Source organism: Hemiscyllium ocellatum, chromosome 12 (genome assembly GCF_020745735.1).
Source record: "Hemiscyllium ocellatum isolate sHemOce1 chromosome 12, sHemOce1.pat.X.cur, whole genome shotgun sequence".
Lineage (NCBI taxonomy): Eukaryota > Metazoa > Chordata > Chondrichthyes > Orectolobiformes > Hemiscylliidae > Hemiscyllium > Hemiscyllium ocellatum.
In genome coordinates this window covers 82,302,139-82,314,159 of record NC_083412.1, presented here as the reverse complement: position 1 = coordinate 82,314,159, position 12,021 = coordinate 82,302,139, and the positions used below count along the sequence as shown (strand labels likewise).

General features: G+C 45.4%; 1 protein-coding gene across 1 annotated transcript in view; it reads right to left on the bottom strand.

The window, feature by feature from the left end:
* The window catches only part of LOC132821169 (bromodomain and WD repeat-containing protein 3-like), a 231,047-nt gene that overhangs the window by 80,777 nt on the left and 138,249 nt on the right, over positions 1–12,021 (bottom strand). The window contains exon 25 of the mRNA XM_060833782.1: positions 147–254. Within this exon, the coding sequence (XP_060689765.1) occupies positions 147–254 (108 nt within the window). The remainder of the gene's footprint in view (positions 1–146; positions 255–12,021) is intronic.

The following is a 12,021-nucleotide window of genomic DNA, read 5'->3' as shown; positions in this document are numbered from 1 at the left end:
TATTTAACACTAACACAGCATAGTATGCACAGTATCACTGATTGTGAATTTAACAACTGAAATTGCTGAAATTAAGTTGCTGACATTCAAGCTTTATAAATTCTTGAAGTCAAAGATCGGTTTGTAATTTCATGAATCAATCTTACCCTAATTTCCAGTTTATGCCACGGCTGCTTGCGTAAGCTAATGGTGTATATTTTTGCCTTTTTGACAGCTTCTACATAGGCTTCATGGCCTTGCCTAAAGTAGACAACCTGTTGAAACAAATTCTTTTCAGCTGAAAAACAACTGTAATTTTGTATAAGTATAAAAAGCAATAGTCCAAAGCGGATAACCTTTAAGTGTCACTGAATGATTAATATCTGCATTTCCAACAGGAGTAAGCACTATTACCAAATGTTTAAGAAGTGAGGGAGACTGGAAGCAAGAAGTATCAAGCCAGTGGGGTTAACATATGTTATAGAGAAAATGGCAGAACTAAAAAACTTTGCGTCAGTGCACTTGTTCAAGGTAAGTTCAAGACAATTTGAGTTATTGTTTTGTGAAAGGGAAATCATACTTGATCAATCTATTGTAGTTCTTTGAAGAACTAACACAATGTGGACAAAGGGAAACTTAATATTAATCTTCAAAGACGATCATGGAAAAACTCATGGCAGAGACTGTTGCATATTCACATGGAAAGGTATTTGGATGGCCAACAGGAAGCATGAAGTAGATATAACTGGATCTTTTTCAGGATGGTAAAATATAACAATTAGTGTGCAAAGGGGCTGTGCTGGGACTTCAACTGCTTACAATTTATACAAATGCTTGGATCAAAGGACTGAAAACATGGCTGACAAATTTGTTCATGACACAGCTAAGTTGGAAAGTGGGTTGAAAAGTGGACATGAGGCCATTGCAAACATAGACAGATTGACAAAGAAGTGGCAAATGGAGTATAATTTGGAACAATGTTAAATTTCCATTTTGATAGAAAGCTTTAAAAAAATTATAACCAAAATAGTAAGGATTGCAGAGTAAAGTTAAACGATTAAATTGGAATTTCTCTAGACATTAATATACTGTTAAAGGGTTAATCTTCACTGACAGAACACTCTGGAAGTGGGTGAGGTTGACAGTCATGCAGGAATGCGGATGACTCCAACTCCATTTAGACAGTCATTTTCCATTACTCCCCCTACATTTAGCATCTTCCATTCAGAAATACTTTCCTAGTCATCCCCCAGCCAATGAGGCTCGCTTGCGTGATCTTGCCCGATGCTGAAACCTATCACACTTACCTTGCCTGGGGAAGTAGCGGAGTCAGAACTTATTTGCAGGGCCACCCTGAAACTAGGACATATCACACCTACATTGTCAGGAAATTGTATGCACAACGGTTCCCAGAATTAGGGCATTTACAGTTGCATTATCTCCAAAGATGATCACAGCCTACCACTGTACTTAGGGTAACTTGATAATGGAGGTGGAGTGGCCAGAGTCTTGGTGAGCAATTCCAACTGATCTGTATCAAGTGGGTGTGTTTTCTTTGCTCGGGGGTGGTCTCTTCTGACTCAACTTTGCACTCCTGCAAAGAGTATCAGAGGGGTCACCTAGAGTCATAGAGATGTACAGCATGGAAACAGACCCTACGGTCAAATCCGTCCATGCTGACCAGATATCCCAACTCAATCTAGTCCCACCTGCCAGCACCTGGCCCATATCCCTCCAAACCCTTCCAATTCATATACCCATCTAAATGTCTCTTAAATGTTGCAATTGTACCAGCCTCCACCACTTCATTCCAGCTCATTCCATACACATACCACCCTCTGCGTGAAAAAGTTGCCCCTTAGGTCTCTTTTATATCTTTCCATTCTCACCTTAAACATATGCCCTCTAGTTCTAGACTCCCCCACCCCAGGGAAAAGACTTTGTCTACTTATCCTATCCATGCCCCTCAATTTTGTAAACCTCTATAAGGTCACTCCTCAGCCTCCAACGCTTCAGGTAAAACAGCCCCAACTTTTTCAGCCTCTCCCTATAGCTCAAATCCTTCAAGCCTGGAAACATCCTTGTCAATCTTTCCGATAGAAACGAGACCAGAATTGCACACAATATTCCAACAGTGGCCTAACCAATGCCCTGTACAGCTGCAACATGACCTCCCAACTCCTGTACTCAAACTCTGACCAATAAAGGAAAGCATACCAAACGCCTTCTTCACTATCCTATCTACCTGCGACTCCACTTTCAAGAAGCTATGAACCTGCACTCCAAGGTCTCTTTGTTCAGCAACACTCCCTAGGACCTTACCATTAAGTGTACAAGTCCTGCTAAGATTTGCTTTCCCAAAATGCAGCACCTCGCATTTATCTGAATTAAACTCCATCTGCCACTTCTCAGTCCATTGGCCCATCTGGTCCAGAGCCTGTTGTAATCTGAGGTAACCCCCTTCGCTGTCCACTACACCTCCAATTTTGGTGTCATCTGTAAACTTACATCCAAATCATTTATGTAAATGACAAAAAGTAGAGGACCCAGCACCGATCCTTGTGGCACTCCACTGGTCACAGGCCTCCAGTCTGAAAAATAACCCTCCACCACCAATTTGTCTTCTATCTTTGAGCCAGTTCTGTATCCAAATGGCTAGTTCTCCCTGTATTGCATGAGATCTTACCTTGCTAATCAGTCTCCCATGGGGAATCTTTTCAAACACCTTACTGAAGTCCATATAAATCACATCTATTGCTCTGCCCTCAATCCTCTTTGTTACTTCTTCAAAAAAACTCAATCAAGTTTGTCAGACATGATTTCCCACGCACAAAGCCATGTTGACTATCCCAGATCAGTCCTTGCCTTTCCAAATGCATGTACATCATGTCCCTCAGGATTCCCTCCAACAACTTGCCCACCAGAGGTCAGGCTCACCGGTCTACAGTTCCCTGGCTTGTCTTTACCGCCCTTCTGACACAGTGGCACCACGTTTGCCAACCTCCAGTCTTCCGACACCTCACCTGAGATGCAAATATCTCAGCAAGAGGCCCAGCAATCATTTCTCTAGCTTCTCACAGAGTTCTCGGGTACACCTGATCAGGTCCTGGGGATTTATCCACCTTTAACCGTTTCAATAACTCCAGCACTTCCTCCTCTGTAATCTGGACATTTTGCAAGATGATACCATCTATTTCCCTATTGTCTATATCTTCCATATCCTTTTCCACAGTAAATACTGATGCAAAATATTCATTTATTATCTCCCCCATTTTCTGTGGCTCCACACAAAGGCTGCCTTGCGTTCTTGTACAAGTTTTAATAAATTTGAATTGCTTGCAGAAGTTGGTGTTTGCAAATTGCACATCGTGTGCGAAACCTCGGGAAAAGAACCTAACATATGGTCGTAGCGATGAGATTCCAACATACACAGAGCTGCCAGGCAGACTGAAAAAGCAATCGTCGGTGTTGGTTGCGTGAGACAGATGGGCCCATAAGGTAAGCTTCACTTTGATCTCTCTCTCTCTTTCTACTGTCTCCTGGGACTCGGTGGTGACAGAATCTTTGAAGTAACTTGCACACCAATGAGTCACTTTGCACAAACTAGGGTTAAATCGGAGTTAGAGTACCCTAGGAATCCGGGAGTTCAGAACCCTGGGATACACACACCAAGTAAAGCGGAGTCAGTGTGTCTGTCTCAGCACCCTGCCTTGGACCAGTTGTTAAGCAAGGAAATCCCCCATGCGATGGTCAGGAAGCTGAAGTGGGTGCAGAGGCTACCATTACAATTGCATAGAAGTCAGCTAGAGAAACAAATATAACAACACAGGGCAAGCGTTAGCTAAGTCAGGAGCTGTAGCCCCTTTGTATCGATTATGCCGGGATGATCTTGAGAATAAGGAACGACTCAGGCATCTCTCAGGATGTTTAATAAGAAACTGGGCAATCAAATCTGGCCACTAGGAGGGACGTGGGACATAGGGAAATGTTTAAAGGCTGAAGAGGCAACCTGGAAGCGCAATTTGGGCACTCAGTGGAAAACTTGAATAACTGCATGGCGAAAAGCAGCTGAGGAATTAAAAGACAAATCTAAGTAGAGCAGCTGGGAGAACAGCATGTGCCAGAGAGCAATTAGATTATGTGATAACGAGGGTGACCCTAAGCCTTAGCGACTGTTAAAGACTCAGCGCAAAGACCATGATCTAAATGCAAGAAACCAAGAAAAGCTAAGAGCCATTCAACAGACTAACGATCTAGGATTAAAATGCCAAACCCAGCTACCGGCCGAGTGCAAAACGGAGGTACCTCTGGACATGTCTGGTCTACCGATGTTGTTCCAAATTGATGACGTTGATGAGCAGGAGGATTGGCAAATCCCAGCTAGCACCCCGCCTGTGCCCCCACATTGGTTGCTGCACCTGACTATCCCTGCTAGTGACATGACAAAAAAAACCTCAAACTACCAGCCCACGACCACCACCCCCACCGTATCCTTCAGTGCCATCTGTTCCCCAGCACTCTATCCCTCGGCAACAGAAAAGCTTCGAGCCTCCACTTTCTGACCAGAATCAAGCTCCTGAAAGCAGCGCTGACCCAATCACTATCAGGACGCAATTAAACACTTTTTCAGACTCTCAGAGAACAGAGCACATTGTCCTATAACTCCAACACAGACAGTGGTAGTAAACGTGATGGGCCCCACTTATATGACCTTGACAGCAGGGACTGGCCCAGAAAGGTCACAGATGGAACAGCTTACCCCAGCCTGCCTAGCCGAAACAGAAACAGCAACACTGCCCATAAATGCAAACAGAGACAATTCCCTACCTGGAGAGTGCCTAACCCAAACCCTGGTACAGCGGAAGAGGCCACTACACCCCCTGGAAATCCTACACACACCTCAGGGCCTCTTCAGTCTGTGCTGCAAGGCTTTGACCCCAAGTGAGGGTTCTAGGAGGAAAACCCAGTTAGGGAGTTATAACGATTGGTAGGCCTTTTCCAGAGCCGTTACCCGGGGACCAAATCCAAACGATTGGGGTGCTCGCCAGAGAACTCTGCAACCACCGGTAGATGTAACTAGGGTACTGGAGCTGTCCAAAGCAGGAGGCTGCCAGTTCAGATTTTTAGGGTTGGTTTTGCTCCACATACCCCACTAATGCAGGGGACACAGTTTATAATGCAGGAAATCCCTCAGCCCAGTTTAATGCCCTACTGCTACAATGTATCCTGGAGGGTGTAGCTACCGCTATTAGAACCAACAATATGGATTGGCCAGATAACACCCGTCCACAAATGAGAAGAGTGCTCACTTACTACTGGCATAGTCCTGAAGACCCAAAACAGGCTAAGTTCAAGCATAAAATGATACAGCGACACACGACCCCTCACAAAGATTCATTTTAATGTCCCTGTTGCAGGCCCTGATGCCCTTAAATACCACCCGATGGAACCCCATCATTGTTCCCAGGGTGGGTCAATGGATATGACCACACATATGCCATTCACCTGAATGGCTCCTCCAGTACACCTTTTCATCGTTCCCCTTACACCCTCCATCCCCTTTCCGCAACTACCACTATCGCCCTCGACCACGTGGTGGGCCATCACCATGGAGAATGCCAACCAAATGCAGAACTGTTTTCACTGTGGCATGGATGGTCATTGGCAGATTGCCCACTGTTGAACCCGCAATACGGAGCCCCTGCCAGGGGTGAACTTGCTACACTGGAGACCCCTTCCCAGCCTGCTTAACCTCCCTTCTGCCTGCCCTCATTAAAGACCCAAAGTATGAACCAGTAATCCGCTTAATTGTTTAAGGTAAAGAAATCCCCTTCATGATTGGTACTGGCGCCATTGCCTTAACACTTGAAACCTCCAGTGTTCGCCAACACAGGTTTGGGCTCTCATCCAGCTCTATGCACCTTAGTGGTCTAACTGGACAGGATAGGCAGTATCCCCTAACAGAACCACTCGCAGTTCAGTTTGGCCCCCAAATCTGCACTGTCCAATGTAGGCATTAACCTAGCGGGGATGGATCTGTTATGTGCCCTCCAGGTCAAGATTCTCTGCCTTGATAAGAGCATTACAATTAGACAACATTCTACCAAGAGACAGTTCTGGATCAATTGCGCACCCCAAATTAGAGCCAAGCGATTTTACACCTCCTCTGACTCCCTGATCCCCATGTAACCCTTTTGCCCATGTAACCCTTTTGCCATGATTTCATGGAGCCTCCACTGAGCTGCAGCCACTTTTGCCCCAATCTTGGAGTCCATTGGTCACTGTTACAGTAACGGGATACACTGACAGTAAACAAGGATCCACCCTCTTAGTAGACACTCCTGCCCGCCTCTGGAACCAACCAGGGTTGGTTTCTCCCCACATTACTTTACCTGTGAACAGGGGATACAAAGCAAAGGCCCTGGGATTTTTAGCACACCAGTTACGCAGCAGTCAAACCCCAATATCACTAATCAGACCCAAATGCTGACCAACGAGCAGTTAACTTTTTTCTCTAGCCCTTAAACTGTGGCAGGTTTACTCTGTCACTATCAACCCTGACACGACCCATCAGAAAAATCCTTTCCCGATCTCTGATCGTCCTCTAAGCATGAAGTGAAGTGCACTCCTGTGGATCCTCTCAAGATCCAAATTACACCAGGAGCCGAACTGCCTTCAATATCCTCTAAGACCAGAAACCATAGAAAGGATATGAGCTTTGATAGACTTGTTGGATAGACTCCAACAAGTAGTTTAATCCCCTGCCAATCGCCCTGTTGCACCTTCATTCTACTGGTCCCGAAGCCAGGACGCACAGATTGGAGGTTATTACAGCGTCTCCGACAGAACAACAGTACTGCAGCCTCTACATCTAGTCGTGCTGAACCCTGCAACAATTCCCAACAATATCTCTGCCAGCACCTGCAGCATGCCTTCTTTCCTCTCCCCCTGGCAGTGGAGTCTCAGTCCTAGTTTGCTTTCACCTTTAAGGGTCAGCAGTACCCATGGACGCACTTGCCCCAGGGATCTGCCCATTTGCCCACTTTATTCTCCCAGCTGCTGCACCGGCAGCTGACGGTTCCACAGTTGTTCAGTACGTGGATGACTTACTCCGAGCTAGCCCCTCGGAATCTGCTAACATTGCAGATACCATCTCCTAAACACCACCACTCTTGGGGATATGTTATACCATCCAAGAAGGTTCAGCATGCCCTGCGCAAAGTTACATTCCAGGGACATTGCTCAATGTTTCAGAACGGTAGTTGACCCTGGACTGCATAGTGTCCATCCTAGCAATCTCTTCACCCATGAGCAAATGCGTGCCTATTTAAGTTTGGTAAACTACTGCCGGCATAAGCTCCCCAATGTTGTGCTACTTACCAAGTAGCTAACCCCTTTAAGCCTCTCATACGTCCTCAAGGACTTTCACCTTAGTGGAAGCCCAGAAGTCGGCTTTCAATTAATTAAAAACATCCCAGGCCAGTGCTCTAGTCCTCGGAAGGTCACTGTGTGACAAACATTCCAGCTCTATGCCAGTATCCTAGCAGACCGCTGTTTTAACCCAGACGTATGGAGCTCACAAGATGCCAGTGGCCTATTACTCAACTTGCCTTGACCTCGTCGCCACAGGCTTTCCACTTTGCTTACAAATTCTCTGGCTATCTATTCCCTTGTGACAGCCGTGTCTAATATAACCCTCCAGAAACCCTTCACTGTCTATTCATCACCCGCGATTGTAGCCCTCCTGACTTCCCACCAAACCCAACACCTTACACAGACTCGACTCAGCTATTAACAACCACCTCATGACCTTCTCCTACTGTTCGATCGTTAACCAGGCGACTTTCCTCAGTGTCCCTCCAGATGAACTTCCTGAGCAACCCCATGACTGCCTTTTGCACAACCACTCCTTGACAATCTCCTGACCAGACCTCTCAGACACTCCATTGCCCACATCGGATTTAACCCACTTTGTCGATGGCAATTCATCAATATCACCCTTAGGAGTGCCTCTTTCAGGATATGCAATCGTAACCCTCACGGACCAAGCAGCCTCCCTCGACCCCCCAGTTTCCACTCAGAAAACAGAACTCTTCACGGTGATATAAGCCTGTGTCCCAGCCAGAGGGAAAACGGTCAATCTCTACACAGATTCACGATACACATATGGAGTGGCCCACGACTTTGGCCAGCTTCAGTCCCAGTGAAGATACCTGACCTCTTCAGATACTGTGTTGTGTATAGGGGTGCATGTCCAAAATCTCCTTAAAGCGACTCTCCTCCCCAAGCAATTGGCCATATTCAAATAAGCTGGCCATCTCTCGGACAATACAGGTGTCAGCCATGGCATGCCAGAGCTGACCAAGCCTCCATGGAGGTGGCAAGGGCTCGCAATTCAATCGTGTCCACTGTTAACTGGCAGGCATCCAAGTGAAAAACTGCTTCAAAAGCAAAATGGCATTCAAGGCGTCAAGGTACAGCATTTACAGGGGGGCGTCCCTGATTCAGCAAAGCAGATATGGAAGACACATGGGTGTTCGCACTCTGTGTCAAGAGGCCTTGACTAAGCTAACACATGAACAGACCTGGTTGAAGGTCTTGCGTTTGGCCCTGTATCACATGAGGATTACCCCACACTCGACCACTGGGCTGTCTGCAGCTGAGATAATCTACGACAGACCCAGTTGGACCCCTTGGGATGCAGACACAAACCCACCCAACTGCATAGATCTAAATATTATGGGAGAGGAAATGCAGGCACACTTTCGTCAGCTCACCTCGTCTCAAGTTCCTTCATTCACAGGTCAGGAATGCCTTTCGATCACCACCACAAGCAGTAAACCAGGATTCAAATGATCTGAACAAACTTCCCACCCTACAGATAGGAGAGCTTGTGCTGACCAAAACCTGGGACAGCCCCAAGCTCAGACACAGGTGGAAAGGACCGAACCAGGGGCTCCTACGAACGCCGACTACTGCCAAAGTCCAAGGACAAAGCAAGTGGGCCCATTTAAGTGACTGCAAACAACGGTTCCCTCAACCAGCCTGACAACTGTACTCGCAGTCTATGGCACCATCGCCTCCATTGAAGCATATGGCCTAGAGGACAACTTGTTTTATAAGAATCATATTCGTGTTTGCATGGTAATCGGACTGTATGTTACCCACTCACCCAGCCATTGTTTGTTGCCATTCCTGGTGGGATCCTCTTAAGCTGTACACAGTAGATACCTCAGATACCCCGTGTAGGCTAGAGTGGGAGGCTTAGAAGGATGGCTTCAGGTCGGTGAGTAAAGCTGATAAATTCAACTAACACTCAGTCCCCCAACTACATAGGAGCCTGGGAAAGAGAAGGTACTATCCCCCACGATCCCACGAGATAATCCGCTTTGCTTCTCAGGATGGGTGTGAGTTTGTGCCTCTGCTTTGGTCCCCATGAATGCCTCTTGTTCCAAGCATCAACGGTACCTGCAGGCATTGCCAGGTCAGCCAAGGAATGTTCACCTGCACTTAGGATGAGCAAAAGTGCTTAAATGTTATTGCAGGACAGCATTGCAACGGTATCCAGGTCAGCTCGGCCTTTTGGTCATACCCTTTTTTCTGAATACCAGCTGATCAGATTGGGGGAAACTCCAGCCAGGACAATTACTGGCAGTACATGCAGTTTGCAGCTGACAACCACACAGCAATTCAATGCCATCAGGCCAAAAGAGAGTTTGTGCTCATTTTCAAAAGGAACTTAACAACAGCCACTCTGACTCTCCCCGTCCTATTTGCTATAGGGACAGTAGGACCACTCACTATCCTGTGCCCACAAAATGCCCCTACCTGCCCCAGGATAGCAGCCCTGGGGGAAAATCGGCAGAACGGTCATGGCAAATAACAGAAATTACCTCATTTGTGGGTTGGCCATTCTCGGAAACAGTACCGTAAGGGGACTAAATGTAGTTTATCGCGAATTGGCAAAACTAAGGCTCTATGCACAACAGACCAGATATGCCATTGACGATTTACTGGCCCAAAGAGATGTCTGTGTAATTGTGGGAAATAAATGCATTACTCACGTTATGGGCAAATCATACAACATAATACATGTCATTCAGTCCATTCAGCACCAGTTAGATGATTTCAGACATAGCCCTCAGAATGTACAAGACTGGCTTGGTTGGCTGTTTGGGGGATCCTGGGAATTCTATTTGCTTCACGGGCTACTAACTTTTGTTGTCCTACTCACTGTATGTAACGTCTCAACGACTTGCTTAAACACTGGCTGTGGGATCATTATGAATGAGCTGCTAAGACCCTTCTCAGCTCCCATTTAGGGGAGTTATCATGGAATGACAAAAGGGAGGAATGTAATGTTGAAAGATTAAACTGGAATATCTCTCTGAACATTAACATAATATTAATGGGTCAAACTGCACTGATTGAACATTCTGGAAGCAGGTGGGGACAACATCATGCAGGAATGCGGATAATTCCTACTCTATTTAGACAGTCATTTTCCACTACTCCTTCTACTATTATCTAAGTAAACTATCATTTAGCCCCTTCCATTCAGAAATACTTTCATACCAACCCCCAGCCAATCAGGTTCACTTGCGTGACCTTCCCCAGTACTGAAGCCTATCACACTTACCTTGCCTGGGAAGTAGTGGAGCCATAATCCATTTGCAGAAAGAGTTTCCAAAACTTAAAAAGCTCTGAGAAAATATTTCACCCAATCTGGTGACCCCTGAAACAGTAATCTTTCATTTTGAATTCTCCCAAATGAGGAAATTCCTTTTCCAAATCTACCTTGAAGAGATCCTTGAGTTGTGATTTTTAATTTTGGAGACCCTTGAGGATATGAGTTCAGAAAAGAAAGAGGCATCTTAATTGACACATAAAAAATCCTCAAGGGTCTCCAAAGTTAAAAATCACACAACACTAGGTTATAGTCCAATGGGTTTATTTGGAAGCACGAGCATTCAGAGCGCAGTTCTTTCATCAGGTGGTTGTCAACTCCAGCTCAAGGATCTCTTCAAGGTAGATTTGGAAAAGGAATTTCCTCATTTGGGAGAATTCAAAATGAAAGATTACAGTTTCAGGGGTCACCAGATTGGGTGAAATCTTTTCTCAGAGCTTTTTAAGTCTTGGAAACTCTTCCTGAAAGGGTGGTGCAGGCAGAGTCTTCGAACACATTAAAGGCAGAGGAGATAGATCTTTGTTAAGCAAGGAGTTGAAAGGTTATCAAGGGTGGGTAGGAGCATGGATTTGAAGTTACAATCAGATCAGCCTTGAACTTATTGAATGCCAGAGCAGGCTCGAGGACCAAGCAGACTGTTCTTGTTCCTGAATTGTATATTTGTACTTTTCCAACAATTAAAAATGAACTTAATCATTGGTTTTAATCATACTTTAATTTATTCTATGCCTCAGTCAACAGAAGAGCAGGGAGATTATATTAGAACTGTATACACCACCAGTTAGGCTACAGTGAGAATCCAAAGTTTTGTTTGGTTCTCGGAGTTCAAGGAATTAGGAAAATGAAGAGGATGCACCGGAAATATTCAAGAATGTCCCCAGAAATTGAGATTTTAAACTATGGGTAAAGATCTAATAGGGTTGGATTATTTTCTTTGGAACAGAAAAACCTGGGAGATGGTTGTTGACATCCATAAAACTCTGAAGGGCATAGATAGAGTGTATTAAAAAATTCAGCTTCCCCTAACAGAGGCAGCAACTGGAGGGCATGTATTGAAACAGAATTGGCAGAAGGATTAGAGGAGCTGTAAACAAGATATATTCAGCAGGGCATGTGGGATCTGGAACTCACTACCTGAAAGACCAAAGAGAATGCCTAACTTGATGGCACAGGAACAGGTCCTTTGCCCACTATGTTTGTGTTAATCCTGATGCAATTCTAAACTAATCTCATTTGCCTGCACGTGATCCATATCCATCTATTCCCTGCCTATAAACAACATTCGTTGCACTTAAGAACTATTTGATAGCACCTGAAATGCTGTAACCTACCAGGCTGTGGACCAAAATTTTAAA